Here is a 23,364-nt window from a genome sequence, read left to right as displayed (position 1 = left end):
AGCATGTATTTTTCCAAAATCAAACTTTAGTTTCTGCAGCATCTTTCAGATCCCAATGCAAGGACAGAGGATACTGTCATATTTCAAAATCCACTTAACTGTACAATGAGGAGCTTCCACCTAACCATCAACTGGAAATGGATAATTTGCAATGTAAATAACACGCCAAGAGGCAACACTGAGAAGAATCTACCAGAATTCTATAAATGTCTTCCAAGCAGTGACTACGCTCAATTAAAATCATATGCTCAGAGGCGCCTGGGTGGCTCAGTCAGTTGAGTGTCTGCCTTCAGCTCAGGTCATAGTCCCAGGGTTCTGGGATCCAGCCCGGGAGAGTGGGGCTCCCCTGCTCAGCAGGGGGTCTGCTTCTTCCTCTGCCCCCCCTAAAGCCTGTGCTCTTACTTGCTCTCTTTCAAATAAATAAATGAAATTTTTTAAAAAATCATACGCTCATTTGGTAGTACCTATCTGTATGAAAAGACATCTTTTTCAAGGATGAACTGTGTAAATATCAGTACAGATCAGCATTAATAAACATCTGCAACTTAGTTTGGTGAGAGGGAATATTCAAATTTGAACCCCAATTAAGCAAACTGTTACTCATCTCCAAAAGAATCCCACTCTTCTCATTAGTAAACCTATATACTACAAAACACTCTATATAATTTTTATTATTCTATTTTTGAATTTCACCCACAAAAAACTTGTGGAAATTTGTGTTTTTTGTTATATAAATACCCATGTAATGCCCTTGATTTTGTGTGCTGGCATGCAAAGTCTAAAATATTATACTCCTGGGGCACCTGGGTGGCTCAGTGGGTTAAAGCCTCTGCCTTCAGCTCGGGTCATGATCCCAGGGTCCTGGAATAGAGCCCTACATCGGGCTCTCTGCTCAGCAGGGAGCCTGCTTCCTCCTCCTCTTTCTCTCTGCCTGCCTGTCTTCCTACTTGTGATGTCTGTCAAATAAATAAATTAAAAAAAAAAAAGATTAAAAAAAAATACTATTCTTCCACTACTGGCCCCTTTCGGAAACAGTGTTCTGATTCCAGCTCTGCCAGGGTCTTACACCTGGCAGTGCCTTAGCACTTCTAATGCACTTGGCAAAGATACTGACTCTCGGGGCGCCTGGGTGGCTCAGTCCATTAAGCATCCAACTCCTGATTTGTGCTCAGGTCTTGATCTTGGGGTCGGGGGACTGAGTATCGAAACCTGTGTCTCTCGCTCTCTAAATAAATAAATAAGTCTTTTAAAAAAACTACAGGTTCCAAGGTCCACCACAAATCTACCACATCAAAAACGAAAGCTCTCAAAGAGGAGACTCTGATGTAGCCATTCGAGAGTCAGCTCAGATCTGGACACCCATCTTACTCAAAGCTGGATTTTATATTGACATTTTCATGACTTTTGGTATCGATTACACCAAGTCAGTTGTGTTTTTTAAGCCTTGCAAAAACGCCAAGAATATTAAGAAACTAGATTAGAGGATGTGAGGGCGATCTCGCTGGGTATGTGTCACCGCACGGATGGCCAGGGCTGATCTGGCCGGCTAGGCAAGGCCTCCCCTTCCTCCCTCACCGCTCCATGTGTGTCCCTCCCAAAGCTGTGCGCTCAGTCAAGAGGAAAACCTTGCCCGATTGAGGAAGACCACCCTTTGGTCAAGGGTATATGAGCAGCTGCGTCCCCCAGCTGGAAATTCCAAAAACAAGCTCTCAAGAAACTAGATTAGAAACTTACTTGGCTTTATCTTATTGTAAAAGTAGGTTTCAAGTATCACTTTCGTTCAACTAGGTCTCACAAGTAAAACATTACACCTTCCTTTGACAGATCTGAAATGTGACATACACAGTGGACTTAAGACTACAAGCACAGCTTTTCCTTTATTTGGTCACTCCAGGCGTACCTTACTGCCATTCCAGCTGCCTTCCTTTCCATATCCCTAGGGCCCATTTTCAAATGTCCACCAGAGTCTGCAGCCTTCGGAGCTAACTCCCTGAGAATTTTATGGTCAAAAATTGATGAACCAGGTAAATAAGTATTATACTGTTAAAATATTATAAAAGCATATATGAGAAAAGTGACTAGAACCACTACTTATATCTTAGCACAGGATCCTGAAGAACTTAAAACCTCAATTAAACCTAGGAAATTAATTTGCTCCTATAACAGACACTTAAACTTTGCATGATAAGGTAAAGCAACTCAAGGTGCTCAATAAGGAAGAAGCACTCACTATCTTTTTACCTGCTAAATAAGTATTCTGTGGGATGAAAAGGTCAAATAAAATTCAATCAAATGCAGGGAAAAAAATGTGGAAAATGTATCAGATTTTAGTTTACTATTAAAAAAAAACTGCCATTGTTTAATCCTGTAAAATATCTAGAATTTAACTGCAGGCTAATTAACTGTGCCTATAAGTGGCAGAAAGCTCATTGAAAAAAGAAGTCAGGGCTCCTGGGTGGCTCAGTGGGTTAAGCCACTGCTTTCGGCTCAGGTCATAATCTCAGGGTCCTGGGATCGAGTCCCGCATCGGGCTCTTTGCTCAGCAGGGAGTCTGCTTCCTCCTCTCTCTCTCTCTGCCTGCCTGCCTCTCTGCCTACTTGTCATCTCTCTCTGTCAAATAAATAAATAAAATCTTTAAAAAAGAAAAAAAAAAGAAGTCAATCAGAAAAAAATAAGTGAATTAAAAAGTATCCCATTTTTATGCATTGAGGCCCTTTTATTTAGTTATAAGACCACCATTACCTAAAACAGTTTTCTGTTTTTTTTTTTTTTTAAAGATTTATTTATTTGAGAGAGACAGACAGACAGACAGCGAGGTGAAAGGCAGAGGGAGAGGGACAAGCAGACTCCTGGCTGAGCAGGGAGCCCCATGTAGCCCGATGTAGCCTGATACCAGGACCCCTAAGAACCCCTGACTGAACCAACTGAGTCACCCAGGCGCCCCTAGTTTTCTATTTAAAAATAAACATGGCAGTACAATAAACAGTAGAGAAAATCTATACTACCAAGGTAATTAAGCAGTGAGAAATTTTCTTCTGAAATCGAAGTATACATGTGATTCTGAAAATGAAAACTCAAAGTTAATATCCAGTTTCTCTTTATATAGAGAACCAATCACTAGCCAAATGCTAAAAACAGCAAAACATTACCTGAAGAAGTACTAGTGAACTACAGAATAGATGTCTGTGCTCTAAAATGGCTAAGTGCAATGGTTTAAAGCTGTTTACACACTTCCCATGCATGTGAAGTCTTTCATCTGCAAGTTTGGAATACTTTAAAGATGAAAAACAATCAAGAGATTAGAGAGAAAACCAGAAATCTGTTTACTCCTCAAACTGATTACCCTTGGGAGTTGTACTACTTCGATGGCCACAAGAAGGTTCTGGTATGCCTGTAATACGCCTTTAATTTTCATCAGTCTTATAATCCCCCAAACTAAGCCAGATCAAAGTTCCCCGAATATTCATTAGGTAGGCTTCATTAAGCATATGTTTGGAAAAATCTATTCAAAAGGAAACATCCACTCACCTTTAAAAGTGACCTATATGTTCTTTTATTTTATTTCTAAATTTTTTGAAAATTTTATTTAAGAGAGAGAGAAGACATGCGCATGAGCGTGGGATGGTGTGGGGAGCTCGATCCCAGGATCCTGAGAGCAAGACCTCAACCAAAGGCAGACGCTTAACCAACTGAGCCACCCAGGCACCCCAACATATATGCTTTAAAAACAACAACAACAACAAAAACCCAGTAATTTATATTGGTATATACTAGTAATTTAAGCCCTGCAAATATCATGATGAAGCCGTATCTAAATAGGGTGACTTTAGGGCAATATTCTATGAATAGACTTGGAGCAACGTAAGCTTTTCCACCTAGCATTTACTTATGTAAGTTTACAGTAAGAAGCAAATGCAACTATAAATAAGGTACAGAGCAGAAAAGTTCGGGGTTAAAGCTGGTTAATAAATCAAGACTCTTCATTTCAATCTAATGATGCGGCTAAAACAAAGGCAGAAGATAATACATATTTTTTAAATTATTTAAAGACTCAATTTCCCATCAGATTGGTCCTTTCTCTATTCTCTTCACATATTCACATGAAAATATGAAAGTTACCATGATACTGCTCTGCTCACACTATTTAACTGAAATCTAACATTCTAACATTATACTTAATTTCTCAAAGTTGGTAAACATAAAACATGGCCTAGTTATATTTTAAGAGTTTATTCATACCTTTGAAAATGACAATAAAGTGAGAAGAGCTTGAAACCCTTGTATTTTAAATATGTGAAATACACTAGCTCTCTAAAGAGTTTCATGTCTTTCCCCCGGCTAATTTTTTTCTTCAAACTAAAATACGATAAAGAGGCCAGCCAGCTTTACACACGGTGTAGGCACACAGGACACACGCAAAACCCTCCCCCTGGTTCTCAGAGCTGGCCACCGGCAGGCTCACTTCTTCTCTCTGTTGGTGTCTTCAACAGTCTCCTTTCTCCTGTTCTTCACAAAGGACCTATTATTCCGTATCTTCGAAATGAAAATGCCCTCCCCCCCTTTTTAAAAAAGGCTTTCCCTATTCCTTTTTCTCTGGAAAAAAGCATTATAAAGTACAGATGCGATATACGCTGCAAGTTTGGAGCGAGGGTCATGCTGACATCTTCATGATGAAAGCATACTTATTAAAGTACTATCACTCGTGCGGGTTTGGTTCATGTGGAACAAGAAAGTATTTACTTGTACTAGAAATATATAAGCTCTTGTTCTTTGTCAAAAGGAAAACAGGTCAATATTCAGTGGACTCCAACTGAATGCAGTTTCAAATTCTGGCCAGCGTTTTCCATGTGCATCACTTAAAACTTCCAGAAGAGCCAAAAATTAGTCAGTTACATTAAAAACCACCCCAGTATTTGAAAACATTTTTTCAAAGTAAATACTTTTCCTGACTAATCTAAGATAGTTTATAACAGCCTAAACAGAATTTCCCCAAAAAAGTTTTGTCTAGCTTAGGCAATTAATTTCCACATAGCCTGCATATGAGCTGTAAAAACAAACTCGTGCACAAGATTAAAAACAGGAAAATTTGGGGCCAAACTAAGTTATCACTTTATTTTGTAAACGGTCCTTTCCTTGCCATTGCTCACAAATTAATAAGTTCCTTTTTACATCCAGTTTTTCAATGAGATTTCTCACCAGAAAAAATTTAAGACTAATGATCATAGTTTTCTAAGAGTATTACTGTAGTCCTACCAAATTCCAATTCACATATATACAACAATGCAGCCTGGTAATTCTTCTACTATAGAAATCACAAAAAAGAACCTTACTTTCATCAAAACATTTCATCCCGAAGAAACAAAAAAGTTTAGCCATACATTTAGTAAGTATTTATACATACATATGTATCTTCTACTTATGTGCACATACCTAACATATATAAGCTATTCAGTTTTGTTATCTTGAGTACCAGTCATTCTCTAAACCCTAGTTAAGAACTACAATCCCTTGTTTAAAATAACACAGGTTTCAGAATTCCTTTTTAAAATCTTCCCTCAAAAATTAAGCATTTTAATTAAAAATTAAAGATATGATTTATTTGAGAAAGACAGAGAGAAAGAGCCAGAGAGAGCACAGGTGGGGAGGAGAAGGAGAAGCAGGCTCCCTGCTGAGCAGGGAGTCCACCCAGGGGCTCGATCCCAGGACCCTGGGATCATGACCTGAGCCGAAGGCAGACGTTTAACTGAGCCACCCAGGTAACTCTAAATACAGATTTTAAATGTGAAGAAGCAGTTTAATATGGCAGAGATGGAGGGCTAGAATGATATCATATATAATGTTGTTCAACTGGGTAGCAACCTGGTAAGATTTAGCTCATGTTCCCATGTAACACCACCACCTCCTGCTCATAAAAAAATATTTATCAGGAAAGAATTTACATTTAAGTCAAAAATTCACCCATTTCTAGAAGAATCCCTTACCAGTTCTCTGAGAAACATTACCTCCTCCAAGAAATGCTAACGTTGCAACATTAAATGCATAGGATATAAAATTGTACAGAAAGTACAGAAAAGTTTATCTCCACCTCCAATACTATTTTCAAGTATCAGAAGAAATATGCCAAAATGTCAACAAAGATATCTTAAAATGGTGATTAGGGCTAACTGGATGATTTTCTAAAATGAATATATATTTTTAAAATTTAAACTTTAAAAAGCTAATTTGGGGGCGCCTGGGTGGCTCAGTGGGTTAAAGCCGCTGCCTTCGGCTCAGGTCATGATCCCAGGGTCCTGGGATCGAGCCCCGCATCGGGCTGTCTGCTCTGCAGGGAGCCTGCTTCCTCTCCTCCTCTCTCTCTGCCTGCTCTCTGCCTACTTGTGATCTCTGTCTGTCAAATACATAAATAAAATCTTTAAAAAAAAAAAAAAAGCTAATTTGGATTCTGGAGCCTTTAAGTAATTTCCTCAAAAAACAAAAAGAAAATAATTTTCTTATTTTTCAGTTTCCACCTAATGATTACACTAAAAAGCTTAAAGTTTTGAGCTCTGAAAAAATTCTCCAAAGTTAAAATACTTTTTTTGAAAAGGGTCAATCATACACAATCCCGCTAATTTATAAAGAAACATTAAGCTCTGCCAGAACGAAAATCTCCAGTAGAACATCTTTTTTTTTTTTTTCTTTAACTCTCAAAAAGAAATGACCTCAACTGTTAAAAAAAAGGAAAAAAGAATACAGCCTTCCAACACAGGACATACTTCCCAAATACAGTTTCAATTCCCCTGCTGTCTAAATAGAGGGCCCTATAAGAGTCCTTCTGAATGCACACCAGATGGAAATTTCTGCTCTATGATGATGTGCTACAATGCATCTTGAAATCCCCACAACTCAAACATTATGCAATAATTGCAACATTAATTAACATTAACAATCAACAATAATAAAGAAATTCTATGCCTAAAATCACACAGCAGATGGGAGGAAAATCCAGATCACTTTATTCCGTTTTAGTGTTCAGCCCATCAGCACAAGTTCTCCTGTCAAGAGAAGCTTCACACAGCCTTCAAGGGCATTAACTACCTTTCCTTTCCCCATCTGCCGATCAATCGTGTCAGACAGCAAGGCAGTGCAACCTGTGAATGTTTCTAAACACCGACCAACGTGGGAAATAGTTCAAAATGTATGCTGGCCTATCAGTTCCTGTTTCCAAATCACTGTTGAGTTAATTATATTACGAAGGGATGCAGGAAAGCACGGTAGTGAGTATCAGACATGGGCTTGGAGTCATACAGCCCTGACTTTGAGTAGTGGCTCTAACCCAAACCTGCTGTGAACCTTCACCTCTACGGACCTATGTTTTCTGTACAAGATGAAGTGAACGGGAGCCATACTCTCTACGGTCTTTTCTAGACTAGTAAACAGTGATTGTGCACATTCCTGGCTTCGAAGGGCAGCACAAGCAGTGTACTAGAGCATTCGTCGTCTCACTGGCAAGCACTGAGGCTGGCTTATCCGGCTCCCACCAGACTGAGAGCCTGCACCCAGGCAGCCGGACAAGCAGTTCTTAAGCTCCAGGGCCTACTCGGTCCAGAACTCGGTGTGGGCAGGTGTTCAGTGCATGTCTGCTGAAGGAACAAAGGAACGAATGTGTTTTACTGAACAAGTTATTGCCCTCACTAAACAGGAAATGGTCATAAGTAAAACAATCACGTACAAAGTGAAAAACTCTCTGTGTTTGCCTGGCCTAATGTTAACAGCATTATCGCCCGCTATGAACTCTACTTCTGAGACAGTGAGAGGCAAAGAAACTGGTCGGTATAAACACAATGTCCTTTTGAACTCTGAAAAGGCTTGAAAAAACCCAACCTACGAAGCCAGGTGGTTCAAAGTCCTGCAAAAGGGAAACGAGAACAGTCAGCTTACTCTCAAGTGGATCTTCTCCACTTCCTCAACTCTCTTCCCTCTTCGAGCCCTTCCAGCCTGGCTTGTCCCTCACCAGGTCACCTGCCCCAGTCAGCAACCACCTTCCAGATGCCAAATCAAGGAACACATCAATCTTCCCCTTACTGCGCCTCAGTGGCATGCGGCACCGCTGTCCACTTGTTTCTTCTCCAGAACACTTCTCTGGCCCCCAGGGCTCTACACGTTCCTGAAATTCTCCTACCTTTCTGGCCATGTCTGCCAGCATCCCCTTCTCTGAAAGTTCTCAAGCGGCCCGAAGGTCCCTAGAGACTCTACCCTGAGCCCTATTCTCCTTCACACCCTCTCCGAGTGCATGCACACATTCCGTAGACTTTAAAGATCACCGGGATACAAGTAACTCCTGAATTTCTAGCTACAGCTGACAGCTCCAGTCTGGATTTCCTGTGTCCAACTGCCTACCCGATTCCGCCTCTATGTCTCACAGAGATCTCAACCCAATATGCCCAAGTCTTCATCTTCCCCCTCACCTCTCTCTCACAAAATCTTTTCATTTCAGCAAAAAGCACCGCCATCTACCGGTTCATTTAAATCAGAAGCCGAGTCACGCCTACCGTCTGCCTCCCGCTCACACCTCATCTCCAGTCTGTCAGAGCCCCGTGATTCGCCCCTACAAAGCGCATCCTGAAGCCACCGTCTCCCTCCATGTTCACAGCTTCCACCTGATGACCAGCTCTTCCTTCCGCAACAGTCTCCGAACCCTGGAACCGCTTAGCTTCCCGGGCCTCTGACTCACCGTGGCTCTTCTCATCTGCCCCCAGTTTCCACACCCCAGCAAGCGTTCCCCCACCCACGTCCTGCACGCACGGAGCTCCTTCTGCCCAACCTTCCTTCTCCTCACCTGGCGACCCTTTCTCACCCACGGGGTCCTAACTTACAGGTCGCCTCCTCAGACCATCCTCTTTCTCCTTCAGGGCTTCCTTTCCTTGTTCTTCAGAACATTTACCACGAATGTAGGTTCCTCCAACGAGCAAGAGCAGTGAGAACAGAGACTGCTCTCACTGGATTCACTAGCAAACGTGCAGCCTGTGGAAGGGGCCTGGCTCATTAACAGGTGCTCACTACCATGTGACCGGAGGGCTGCTGGGAGCTCCCAGTGAACGGTTACCAGACTTGTAACCGTAACTTGTAAATCTGCTCCTCAAGGCCTTCTTGCCCACACTGTCTTTCCTGTTTGCTCTTTACTTTTCCTATTTGAGAAAGATTATAAGGAACATGGATACTCAAAGTAATGCTCTAAACCTTCATACCTGCATTTCATACAGAATAGAACTACATATAAAAACACAAGATGAGGGGCGCCTGGGTGGCTTAGTGGGTTAAAGCCTCTGCCTTCGGCTCAGGTCATGATCCCAGCGTCCTGGGATCAAGCCCTGCATTGGGCTCTCTGCTCAGCAGGGAGCCTGCTTCACCCCCCCCCCCCGCCTGCTTGTGATCTCTGTCATGAATAAATAAAATCCTAAAAAAAAAAAAAAAAAATTTTTAAAGAAAATAAAAACAAAAGATGAGGGGCGCCTGGATGGCTCATCAGAAGAGCACATGACTCTTTACCTCAGGGATGTGTGTTCAAGCCCCACATTGGCTGTAAAGATCACTTAAATAAATAAAATGTTTAAGAAAAAGAAAAAAGATAAACATACACATTCCCTTCAAAAGAATGCATTTCTACACATTGAAAGTTTAAAAAACAAAACAAAAGAGCCTCTTTTTCAAAACGAAGTTATCTTACACTATGACCTGATGTGCAAAATGCTATTTAACAGGTAAAAAATCTTGGTTTCTTACTAAGTTGTTAACACCAACCTTAAAACTGGCTGCAACATTTAATCATAAGATAATTTTAAAAAGTCAAGGAAAAAAAATTAAGAACATGTAATTCTCCTTGCCCTTTTCTAGAACTAAAATGTGTGACATCTATATGGTATAAAGTCCCTATAATTTTTGAAGCTGTAGCTAACAAACAATAATTTTACTGCAAACACAGCATGTAACAAAGAGCAAAACATTACTATTGCAATATTTTAACTCAATAGGCTAAATCACATTACTCTCTTTTAAATATTTAAACTAGGATAAATAGTATTTGTAGCTTTGTGAGAATATAGCACTCACTTAGGCTTTTAAAATCAATAAATAGGAATTTAGGAACCAACTCACATGGGAACAGCAATCTATCTAAAGCACGGTCTTCTTGTTTGTTAGGCCTCCTATAACAGGGAGTTGGCCAGGCAATAACTTGTGACTCTAGCAACTAGGAAAACCTAGTAGCTTCCATTTTTCTTTTACTTAGTAGCAATTAGTACACATCATGAGGCCTAAATGAAAAGTCACGCAACGACATAAGATGACAGATACTCCTACTAGGCAGCTGGTCCTGGTTAACAGAAAAATAATTCTTAAAAAGATTATCCAGAGAATAAGAGTAACCAGGATATTGAAAACGAAAGTCAAAGTCTCTCACACCAATTATTCATTAGTTCAGCTCTTTTAACCATTCTAGAAGGTGAGAAGAAAAATGTCCTACTAGCAGGATAAATGTGGCAGCTCTGGCTCAAGAAACCCAAAGACACCGTTTTACTAGCGCTTTTACTTGGCTGTTATGAAAAATGATCAGAAGCTGTAAAATCTCAAAAAAAAGTAACATGAAATTAAAAACATAATCATTCTGTATTGTGTAAGGAATTTTTTTTTACCTTGGAAAAGCATCCCAAATAGCCTCTTTGACCTGCGTGCCTGCAAAGCCTCGACCAGCTGCAGGCACTGGACCAGAGGGGGAAGAGCGCATGCGTGTGGGGGCGGAGGGTCACCGCGGAGATGGAACAGGGATGTGCGTGCAGCCGCGGCGCAGAGCGCCGGCGCCTCTGCCGATGGCTATCCTACCGAGCCGCCAGCAGGAAGATGAGGATTTGGTTAATTCAGCCCACACATCAGATTAAAAATCAAGCGAAGCGATAGGAGAAGGCAACACGAACCAATACAGCAACACAGAGGAGCTCAGTTCTCTTGCGGATGTTCTACCTTCCGCAGAGACAACATACGGTGTCATAAGAATATGAGTCATATTCTGCATTTTTTAGAATCCAGGATTTTTATGTCGGTAATCAAGTTCAGAGAGTGAAGCAAATCAATGCTTATAGGGCTCTATTTTGTTAAAAAGCTACTTGTGTTTTATGCACGTATGGCTTATTAGAAATAGTAACGGCTCATGTTAATAATATGGTTAATATGGGTCAGGCACTGGGCCACAGTCTTATTTTATAGGGATCAGCTCGTGCAATTTCTACATCAACTAATAATAATAATAGGTCTTCGGATAGTCCCCCTTTTACAATTTCAGAAACAGAAAGGCTGAGGGACTGCCTCAGGCTCACATGCTGAAGGGCAGAGCCTGGACACAAGTTCTAGTTGGTCATCCAGCTCACATTATCCCACCGCACAGCAGATAACCACATCAAAGTGGAACACCATCACATTAAAACCATTTGTAAAAATGTCTTACAACATGTAAAATAAATCAATGAATTTGGATATGGTTATTTTCTAATCTGCTTGGAAAATACAAAGTTTCATGGAACAAAATCAGGTACACACGTCTTAATGACTTAGAACTAAAGCCAAAATAAACCAACGGAGAGTGATTCCACTACTAGTTTTCTGCATCTCTTGTGTAATTGTTGGGGATGAAACAGTTCGCCCACTGCACTGATTTAAAAATCTTTTTTATTCATTTTGCCAAGAGAAGAAAGAGATTAAATTAGAAAGAGTAAGACAAATAGTGACCCTCACTGCAACAGATTGGTGACTTTAACCAAGGCCACTGAAGTCAATTCTCGAAACAAAATTACTATTTCCTTGATCCCTATCAGCCCAGTCTAATGATGCTCTGCTAATGCAGATGAAACAAATTCTTCTGGAAAAAAGAGCATCTTGTAATAAAAATATGTTCACAATAATGACCAAAGTAGACTCTATCATACAGCTGGAAAAAAAGACAAAGTACTTTCAAACAAGAAAATAAAAATAAGGGACGCCTGGGTGGCTCAGTTGGTTAAGCAGCTGCCTTCGGCTCAGGTCATGATCCCAGCGTCCTGGGATCGAGTCCCACATCGGGCTCCTTGCTCCGCAGGGAGCCTGCTTCTCCCTCTGACTCTGCCTTCCACTCTGTCTGCCTGTGCTCGCTCTCACTCTCTTACAAATAAATAAATAAAATCTTTAAAAAAAAAAAAAGAAAATAAAAATAATTGTCAACTTTCAGAAATACGCACTTAAAAAAATAGGCAGTTTCTAACTGGAACAAAACTTACAACAAACTGCAATCTGGAAGGCTCGCAAGCAGCATAAAAACTGTGGCTGCTCCGTGAGAAACACTGCAGAGAGCTCATAAAATAACAGAACACAAAGGTTCTGATAACCCCTTCTGTACACCAAGCACAAAGTTGGGCAACTATACGCCAGGCAGGCCAATTCCCAAATGACACTTGCCTAAAAAACACACAGCTGCCTGTCAGATAACAGGCAGCCGTCATTAAACGTTCCCAATTCAGGGCCCACATTACAAAACACGTTCACTGATGGAACATCAGGTGAGGACCACTAATATAGTGAGTTTTCAAGGAGGTGAAGATTCAAACCACTTTTATCATGACGAATGGTGATTAGGATGAACTGTGCCACTAAATGAGTAAATCTACCATCAGTCATTTAAGATTTATATCATAACTATAATCTGGATTCTAAAAAGGAACAGCACAAGGACATAATGAAAGTTCAGAACAGAAGAACTGTGCAACCACCAGTGCAATGCCATGTATTCTTAATAAAACCTTACACATATTTAAAGTGACGTGCTAGAACTTTCTAGGGGAGTGTTAATTATTTGTGTGCATGGGTGTTGGCCAGAAGAGGCTGGGCATGGAAGGAAAAAATGCTCCACGGATGTAATGCTTGAGTGCTCCACAATGGTCCACTGGCCAGCACTGCGGACCAGGAGTTGGCAGACCAGGATTCCAGGATCCAGTCTATCCTTTCATTAGCTGTGACCCAAAGCATCAAGAAACCTCTCTGCATCTGAACTTTATCCTCTGTGAAATGGAGACAATAGCATGTATTTCATTCCTCTCACAGTGTTTTTAAAGGATTATATGGTAATATACGTGATAGGACTCTGAAAAGTACAAAGCGATTTTCATAAAATGTAAAGTAATAAGAAGTGATATAATTATCAGCCCTTGAATTGATTTTCTAGAGAAAGAAACTGGCACCCGTTTTGGGCTAGTCAGACAAGGTGTCCCAGCTTGGTCAGGCTGCTTCCTATCTGTGAACAAGGAAAAGGGACTATTCAATCCAGGGCGGCCTTTGGCAACTATGGTTTTCTTAAACTAAAGGCCACAAGCCTTTCTCCTGGGCTAGGTCCACTCAAGGAATTCTGAAACTGAAGTCTAGTTTTCATAACAAAACCATCTCTTGGCTTCATCTCTTAGTTGTTTAGTGAACATTTTCCAAGCAGCATAAATTACTATACCACTAGCTTTATTCAGCAGTAAAACGTAATAAAGCAGCACAGTAATCTACAACACCCGGCTAGAACCCAGACATCCCATAGCTAGTTAACTTTTCACCAAAAAGATAAATAAATAAAATAGATATAAACACAAACACACCAACATACTACGTCAAGAGATACACACACATATAAACGCACACACATCCAGACAATCTCACGAAGTTGTATTATAACTATAAGTACATGCCAAAGCAGCCTCTCTCTTTTTAATATACAGTACTATATAGCTCTGGGTTGCTAAGATTTGGATAAAAAGGAACCACTTTCTTCTGATCGAAAATTCACCAAGAAGCAATTCTATCTATGAGGACCTAAAATTTTAATATCTCTGCAGTTACATATAATCTTTTTGTTAGATATGCTCAAGTGTTTTACCATATCCTCGAATCCAGAGACAACAGGTTTTTTGCAACTTGAAGTCAAAATCCTGTTTTAATTTTATTCATGGAGAAAACAGACCAATTCCTTCCCCAACAGAAACATATTTTGCCACTGAAAGTAGTAACTGATTCATTTTTTAAAAGCCTATCCAAATTAGAGTTAAAGAATAAACCAGTGCCTCTAATTCTATAGCATTTCAAATCCATTTTGCAGGATAAATACAGAAATAAATGTTAGTCCCAACTGAAGTTCCTATTTTACTTAGCGCTCAGCTCTTTATAGGTCAATGAATGGGGCTAAATAGTTACTCTGTTGCCCAGACTGAGAGCAGCTCTGTCTTAGTGGATAAACTACCTCATCGGCTTGAAGAAGTGTAAAGTCCAGCACAAACTGTACTGCTTGAATAAGAAAAATTAAGTCTAACTGAAGGTACCACGATAACAAAGAAAATAACTTTGGTTTCAAGAACTGCAAAGAAAAACTGGTCATTACAGGAAGCTGTATTAGTGCTGACAAGTTAAAGTGTTTATAGAAACTAGGAAGCTCTGGAGTGTCCCTCCCAGTCATACACTTTCCTGCCCTATTTAACCAGTCCTGTTAACGTTGCTTACATTTCCAAAGAAGTAACTGAATATTAAATATCTAAAAAAATCAACTGACAAGGATTCCTGGCCATTTTGTTAGTTTTGCTCCTTTATCTGCAGTTACACACTTTCCAGCCAAGCCCTGACTCCCATCTCTAGTCATGTAAGTTACCGAATTCCCTGGCCACAGTCACCCGCTGTTCCAGAGGGGGTATCTCATGTGTGTAGTGGTAGGCCATAGTGAACACACAGCCGAAGCTCAGCATCACAAATAGTGAATCCAGTGCTAAGAGACCGCTTCTGAATATGTGTATCCCGGGAGCTGGTTTATAAGAATTAGAAGGTATCTTAAAAGCTAGAAGAGCAATGTAAATCTTGGATTTTTCTTTTTTCACAGTAAACTATTTAGCTTACCCATAATGAAACTAACCAGAAAAGGAAATGTTTGCCTTTGGGAACTTGGAAAAGAAAACATTCATGTTTGTACCCGAAATTATTACTAACAAATGAATGGCTGGCTAAAAAGCTAAGCTGTGATCCCACTACCCTAACCCTTTTGCCCGGAAGACTGATTACAAGGCAGTTGCTCATCTTAAGCAAAGAAACCATAAAAAGGCTTAAAAACTATTCCTGTTTGGGTTTTTGTTTTGTTTTGTTTTTTGGCATTTCAATTTGCATTAATAAATTTAATAATCAATTGTTAGTTGAAACAAAAAAAGATGAATTTTATCTATCTGCTAACTCTTCTCTCTTCCCCTGATGGTTTTACTTTTACTTGTTTTTTTAATTTATAATTGTTTATTAACATGTAATGTATAGCCCCAGGGGTACAGGTCTGTGAATCGCCAGGTTACGCACTTCATAGCACTCACCATAGCACATACTCTCCCCAATGTCCATAACTCAACCACCTGGTTTTACTTTTTCTATCCAAGACTCAAGAATATACATTGTTAAACATAAAAAAGAAAAATTTATGACTGTAATATAAGGACTTCCCAGCTCCTAAAAAATTAACAGACTAGCGTACAGAAATGATTCCTATTTCCCAGAAGATAATGTGTGATGTTTTTTTTTTCCTAGAAGAACCTTGTAATTCAGAATGTCTAAAAAAGGAGGAAATAAAATAAGTGTCCGGCTTATATGCTAGTGAGAGAGAAAAAGACAAGGTGTACCAATGGAGCTTCTACTTTGGTGGGAGACCCAAACACAAGCGCAAACAAGTGGAGTACAGGCAACCAGACAAGGGCTGGAAGCAAGCACAGCAAGGAGAACACGGGGCACAGAGCCACATTCCAGCCGGAGGGCTGGAGAAAGCTATGACCCTAAGGCACTGTTCCTCAAGACGGCCCAAGGAGCATTCATCCAAATCACTGATGACTATCTGCTATACATACACATCACCGGGTCCCACCCCAGATTCCTGAATCAGAGCCTCTTGGGATGAGTCTAGAACTCTGCTTTTGTTTTGCTTTGTATTAAGCAGGCATTCCAGTGAATCTGATGCAAGGGGTCCCCGGGCCACATTCAGTCACACTGAAATGTGATTACCATTCTTCTAAGTCAAGGGTAGGACCTACTGAATAGAGAGAGTCGTGAAAAACCCTGACAGAAAGCCCTTGTAAAGACAGCCACAGCAGCAGAAAATCAGGGTATGTGGAATTGAGAGGTTATCGGGGTGTGAAGTAGTCCAATGAATACATTGTCGGAATCATAAGCAAGCTCGCTAGGCTTGACTCAAAAAGTTGAACTCTGTTCTGGAGGTAATGGGGAAAGAACACAGCTTTCTGAACAAACCCTTGTGGTGTTTGAACAAGATTACCTGGGAGTCCAAGCAAGAGGGACTAAGACATTAACGGAAAGAAGGAAAGGAGGGAGCGGATGCAGGAGATTTTTCATCGGTAGAAAACACAGCACTTGGGAATTTGCTGCATGTAGAGAAGAAAAGGAATTAAAGAGGACCGGCAGGAATATTTTAAATGAGCCAGGGGCCCTCTCGATGTCCACCACTGTGCCAAGCACCACACAGCAGCCAAAAGCACAAGAGTCACTAATTCAACGTAATACCTGAACTCCTCCTGTACGTTGACAGGCACCATTAACAATGCCAAGGATACACACAGGAAAAAAATTCCTGTCCTCCAGGAGTTTAAAATTACATCCTTCCCTGTTCCTCTCTTCTTCTGTCCCTACTTTTTATGGGGAAAAGTATTTCTGGAGCTTGTCACTCCTTGTGCTCAAGACCTTCTTTGTTCCTAAAGCATCAGCTGGGCCCAGTGAAGAACATGGAGGCCCTCACTCTGACTGGTTTTGGTTATTTGTTCTTAAAGGCAAATACTCAGGAATGCTTTTTCTCTACTACATGACAGGACAGTCTTGATACAAAACTGTTAGAATGTAAACGTCCAGGGATGCCTGGGTGGCTCAGATGGTTAAGCCGCTGCCTTCAGCTCAGGTCATGATCCCAGGGTCCTGGGATCGAGTCCTGCATCCAGCTCCTTGCTCAGCTGTGAGCCTGCTTCTCTCTCTGCCTCTGCCTGCCTCTCTGCCTGCTTGTGCGCTTTCTCTCTCTGACAAATAAATAAATAAATACGATCTTTAAAAAAAAAAGAAAGAAAGAAAAGAAAAGAAAAAAGAATGTAACATCCAAAATCAAGTGTCAGTGAGGCCCAACTTCAAGTAAATGGACTTACAGAACCTTCCCTCAGAAACCTTTAGAGTACAGCTGTTTATTCCTTCATCCAGTCAATACCAACCATACACTTTTGCAGCTGGATGCTGCAAAACCTTAGAGTGGAAAGTATGGTTTGTTCAAGAAAATGAATTAAGAAGAAAGGAGAATAAGCACACCTAAACGCAAGACAGAGGGTGATGAGAGACGAGAAACAGTGTGTGGAGGAACTATCAGCTATAAAATAAGACAGACAAAAAAAAAAAAAGGACAAAAGAGGACAAAAATCAACCACGAGTCTGAGAACTGGACGGAAGTCACCTGTCAAGTTAAATTCCTAATTGTCAATATACAATGCTGCCAATGACTTGATTTTAATAATAACATGAGATAGTCTTTGCCTTTCATTAATGGACAAAGTACCTGATGAGATACACACACCCAAGAGGAAAACTATACAAGACAGTAGGTAACAGCAGCTACCATTGTACGGCGCCTGTGAGAGCCATAATGCAGAGAAAATAAAGATCCAAAACTCAGCTTTATAAAAAGCCGTCATGAACACGGTTCTAGAACTTTTAATAGCCAAGACAGCTTCTGAGTACAAACTGTTAACAGCAAAGACTGTCGGCTGTGGCTGTGTATCGTTCTGTAGCCACACCCATAAGTGTGGATCACTTTAATGCCAATGACATCATCAAACAACTTTCTAAGCAGTTTTACTTTCAACTGTCACTTCTTTGGGATCATATTACAGTAAAACACTTCAAATCTGAACTACCTCTGAAGTGCATACAGTCTAGATTGTTATCATTCCTGGGATCTTTCCGGTCTTCGGCAAATAAAACCCAGAATACAATCAAAGCATTAACAATTAAACTGCAAAACACTTGATTAAAAAAAATTGATTTTAATCATTATTTGTGTATCTTTAACCTAGATCAGATCCTTTTCTTTTCCTACCCTCTCCACAGCGCTGTATAACAGCTATATATGTTACAGTAGTCTCCGATTATTCTGCTTCTAAAGAAGAAATGTTTTGTAAAATGTGCTTGGAAATCTTAGAAAAACACACACATAGAATGCAACAATGACTTAAATGTTATCAAGGACTTTAATCTCTTTATAAATTAATCTGAAACATAAAAAGAGTACATCAAAAGGCCACACAGATGACACATCTAAACAACAAGGTGCAGTTACTGAGCTCACAGTCTGAGAACAAAAGATCAATTTTTCAGAAGGATGAATATTGTTGCTACAATTAGGAGGAAATTGTTTTCAAAAGGAGAATAAAATTAGGAGAAAGTACCTAAGAAAATCACTATTATCTCACTCAAAAAAAAGAATAATGACCAATTACACATAACTGTTTCACCAAATCTCAGGGGTTTACTTTATTTTTATCTTGCTTCAGAAAGAAGCTCATCTATATAGCAATCCAAATTTCTGAGGCTAAAATTCTGGATAGATACATTTTAATGTGGAAGTCAGCGAAAAAAGGTATGTTAGAATCAGTTACTGGTAAATGTTATTAAAATAAAATGACAACAATGTAAAAGAACAAATCTCTTACCAGTTGAAACTCTCGACGCCGGTCATAGGCATTCTGTATACCACTGTCTGCCCATAATGCTCTTATAACAGGGAGGTATTGCAAAAAAACTTGAGTTTCCACCATTCCCTGGGACGCACTGGAAGAGCGGGTGTCAAAAGCCATCATCTTGTCTCCGTTGGCTTGGTTTGAATTATCTCCCCACGGAATATGAAGCTTCTCTCGAGCATCTACCAGCACCCTCATACCTTTGTTTAAAAAGAAAGAGAAAGGTGTGCTAGGAGTCATTAGATATTCTCACTGATTCTATTCCATTATTATCTTCTGAAGCTTCTTAACTACTCCAGGCCCACCTCCTCCCAAACTGGAGACCAACACTGAAACAAACACCCTTAACTTCCCAGAGCTTTAAAAAAAACTAACACGTGTTCACAATCGTAAGATTAGAGCCCTGAAAAGCAAATACTATTAACACAATTGCTCTTTTTGAACGATTTTAACATGTTCTAATTTATAAAATAACTTTTTATAAACTTTTAATAGAAGGTAGTCACGGGATGCCTGAGTGGCTCAGTTGGTTAAGCTGTTGCCTTTGGCTCAGGTCTTGATCCCAGGGTCCTGGGATAGAGTCCCAAATCAGGTTCCTTGCTCGGCTGGGAGCCTGCTGCTCCCCCTATTTGTGTTCTCTGTCAAATAAATAAATAAAATCTTAAAAAAAAAAAAAAAAAAAAGGTAGTCACAAGAGAACCAAAACCAGTAAAGGATAAAGAAATCATGCTGCACAGGCCAACTTCCAAGCTCTGAAAAAAAGAGCTGCAGCTAAGATTTTCTGAGCCCCTCAAAGACATTTAAGAAATGCCAAGAGTCAAACATTATCACTCTGAGTTCGTCTGCTCCCTGAGCAGCACCCGGCTGTAACCCAGTATCAAGTGGTCTCTCTCTCTCTTTTTTTTAAGATTTTATTTATGAAAGAGATTGCACAAAGGAGCACAGGAGCAAAGGGGGAGGGTGGGAGAGAATCCCAAGCAGACTCCAAGCTGAATGTGGAGCCTGACACAGGGCTAGACCTCACAACCAAGATCAGGAGCTGAGCCGAAAATCGAGTCAGAGATTAAGTCACCCAGGCGCCCCAACACAAAGTCTTCTAAGAACCAATTTGAAACTCAAAAACTCCCAAACCTAGCATCTAGTCAGTGTAAGTCACAGGAAAGCCTTAGATTTCCCCAAGAGGGAGGAAGAGCAACTGCAAAAAGTGCATAGAAACAGAGAATGCAACTCAGAGAGCTTAATCCAAACCCAGGATTTCTAATCACTTAACTGTTATCTTTGGTCCATCTTAATTAACAGTCACATGACTACTCAGTCAATTGTCCGGATAACATTTTGCTGTCAATCTTCCGAGCATGCCAACTCAAAAAAGCAGATGTCTAGTGACTTATTTCATCTCATAACCAGTGCTCAAAGTAGGTCACACTTACGACCCAGTGCACAATAAGGACCAGGTGTTTACCTGGCCCATAATCAGTTAACATGCTAACCCTATTCATTGACATAACTCCTTAAGTTCAGCAGCATCAGGATACAAAGGTACTTTCAATTAAGGACTGGCAAGGCGGAGCCCTAAGCCTTGAAAGAGACCTTAATTAGTTTTATGTTCAACAGTAGGATGGGAAAAATACAACTGTTTTATACAGCCCAACTGCAGCAATGCCAGGGTTCAGAGCTGGCTGGCTATCATCTGTGAGCTCCTGGCCTAGTGCTCTTCTAATTACCCCCACGAGCCCCACCCCTCGACCTCCACCCCCTCCTGGGGGGTCGGGGGTGGTGGATATTTTTCCTCAACTCAATTGTGGGAGGGGAAAAAAAACAGGTGATGAGAAGGTGTTGTTTAAGAACTTCTTGAACAAAAAAATCCCACTTAAACGCTGCTGGCAAATCTGCTGAAATCCGCAGGTAGCAAACCCCTGGAAAATTGCTACCCAGATGGTGGCTTCCTGAGGCACCTGAAGTACCAGGCTTTGTATCTCAAATTTGCCAAAATGCCTAAACTAGAAAATGTTTGGTACTAAGAAAAATGAACGTAACTGTCACTGAAATAAGAACCAACTTCTCCAATTCTCTGAAAGACCCAAAATTATCTGTGTATTTTTCACTTACAAATACCTTAATTAAAAACAAAAACAAAAAACACTTGTCAAATAGAAGCAGGGCCTATGATCCAAGCCGACAGCCACTCACTGGCTCAACCTGTACAGGCTCCGCATCACTTTTTAGGCCAAAGATTCTTTATACCAAAGCACGACTTCATTTAAATAGGAGAGCAAGTGGTGGTACCCCCCGCACCCCACTTATTAAGCAAAAAGGAGAGAGGAACGTGTTGCATAGTGATTGCAGGCAAAACATCCTGCCCGACCGTGACAAGGGGGCGAAAAACCACTCATGCTAATTTTTTCAGATTAACTGTATGGGTCTACTCTTTCCTGATGCCAGCCCAGGACACAGGACTCCGTGAAGTTGCGTTATCTTTGCCCCAAAGGGCCCAGGAACTGTCACCCTTCGCCCTTGACAAGTCTCAGGCAAAAGTTTCCTTATTGAGACGGTTCCAGGACTCGCTCGCTTAGGAGGCGGCCAAAGAAGCAGGGAGTTGGGAGCAGCCCCGATCCCATGTGACTCGGGTCACCCACCCGGGGCGGCGAGGTTGGGCAGGCAGTGCCGGGTCGGCGGATGGGGGTGAGGGTCCGGGGTTGACTCCTGGGTCTTTGGGCCTCGTCTGGAGGAAGGCAGGCGCGATCACCCAGCACCCCGAGAAGCCCGGCTCGCCTCACTTCCCTCTCGGAGGGGACGAGGCCAGCGGCGGGGGGTGGGGTGAGGGACCACCCATGACCCCCCTCTCGAACGGCAAGGGGGGAAGCGGGGCGCCCTCGGGCATCCTCTCCCCGAGGGCGCGAGGGCTCCCGGCGCAAGCAGGACCGACGCCCGGGGCGCGCCCCCTTCCCGCCCGCCCGCCGGGCCCGGTCCTCCGCCAGGGACAGGAGCGAACGAGGGCGGTGCCCGACCCCGCGCCGGCCGCCCCCGCCCCCCCCACCCCCCCGGCCCGGCCCGGCCCCGGCCCACGGTCTCCGCGCGACCCCCGCCCGGCACCTTTAATCACGTTGCTGTAGATGGTGGGGCGGAACTCCTCGCGCGCGCGCTGGTCGAAGTCCTGCCCGTGGATGATCCGCATCTGCTTCAGGAAGGTGGACTTGCCGCTCTCGCCCGCGCCCAGCAGCAGGATCTTCACGAGCCGCTTCACGTAGGTCTTCTCCCGGGACAGGCATTTGTCGATCTCCTTGGACTTGCGCTGCTGCTCGGCCTCGCCGCTCGTCAGCACGCAGCCCGGGAAGCACACGGACAGCACGGACCGCGACGGCAGGAAGTCCGCCATCTTGCCGCCGCCGCCGCCGCCTCGGCGGGCCCCTCCGGCTCCCTCCACCTCCTCCTCGGGCGGCGGGCGGCTCCTGCAACGAGGCTCGAGGGCGGGGAGCGCTGCGGCGGCCCGAGCGCGCCCGCGGAGGGAGGGAACCAGCGAGGTGACTCGCAGGGCGGGCCGGGCAGGGCGGGCCGGGCGAGCCGGGGAGGGAGGGAAGGAGGGCGGGCCCAGGAGGGGCGGTGGCCCCCGGGCGTGCGCGCGCCCGCCGCCTCCCGGGAGCGCGCACGCACGCACGCACGCCACGGCCGCTTTCCAGCCTCCCCGGCCTCCACGGGTCTTGCTCGAGCCCGGCGCGGGCGCGGGTAGGGGCAGCTGGGAATGGTCACGTGGTCTCCGGCCGGTCCGGGCGCGCGCAGGCGGAGCCCGACTTTCTGTTTCCCTTTAATCAGCTGCCCTCACGGACGGGCAGAAGCGTCTTCCCGGAATCTTGGAGGCCCGAGACCAGGTCCCAGACACAGCCCTTTGGGCTCTCCTACCGCTCTCCACGCTCTGACACCTGGGTTACGTGCCCGCCGCCTCCTGTCCCCCTTCGCGCGCCTAATTTCGAGCCCCTTGCCGCAAGCGGTATTCAGACCGCGGGCGCGAGTCTGGAAGGTGTTAGTGCATTTTCTGGAGGTGGTTTCTCGGACATCCTGCTCTCCCAAGCCCAGAGTGATACCCAGACATCATCAACCCTCCAGCCCCCTTTTTGCAGACCCTGCAAAAGACTCTCCTTTCCGGGGAGGAAACTGGGGTTGTCATTAATCTGAGACGTGCGAGGCGGCTGGGGGGGGGCGGTTAATGTTCATTAATGTGGATTCCCACTCGAGGTGTCGCACTGAAGTCAGTGGATGGTGGCTGCGGAGGGTGAGGTCATGGTGAAAATCCCCCTAAACCGGACACTGTGAAGCAGACTCTTCCCTACAAGGAAACAAGCAGATAAGCAAACAGACCGAGGACCGGAGCAAGCAAATTTTCGGTTTCCTGCCAGATTACAGAGGATGTGACCAGCCAAGGGACTTTTTTCTGCCCTAAGAGCAGATTCAGGCCAGGATACCTGAAAGGGCTGCTAGGGGACCAGGGACAAGTGACAGCTGGATTGACAGTCTGCGTAGCAAGGACCCCAGAAGCCAACTTCTCTATTCTCGGTATTTAGTGGCAAGTGGAAACAGCCGTTTTGGTTTC

The 23,364-nt window shown here is 42.9% G+C and overlaps 1 protein-coding gene across 1 annotated transcript in view; it reads right to left on the bottom strand.

Moving 5' to 3' along the window:
- The window catches only part of GNA13 (G protein subunit alpha 13), a 40,976-nt gene extending 17,876 nt beyond the window's left edge, over positions 1 to 23,100 (bottom strand). Inside the window, exons 1-2 of the mRNA XM_082708275.1 lie at positions 21,873 to 23,100; positions 18,753 to 18,979 (exon numbers count right to left, since the gene is read on the bottom strand). Of these exons, the coding sequence (XP_082564401.1) occupies positions 18,753 to 18,979; positions 21,873 to 22,155 (510 nt within the window). The 5' untranslated portion in view covers positions 22,156 to 23,100. The remainder of the gene's footprint in view (positions 1 to 18,752; positions 18,980 to 21,872) is intronic.
- Between the last annotated feature and the right edge of the window lie 264 nt (positions 23,101 to 23,364).

This window comes from Mustela nivalis, assembly GCF_964662115.1.
Source record: "Mustela nivalis genome assembly, chromosome: 17".
In the NCBI taxonomy this organism is placed as follows: domain Eukaryota; kingdom Metazoa; phylum Chordata; class Mammalia; order Carnivora; family Mustelidae; genus Mustela; species Mustela nivalis.
The sequence above is the reverse complement of the archived record's forward strand: the minus strand, read 5'-3'. Positions and strand labels throughout refer to the sequence as shown.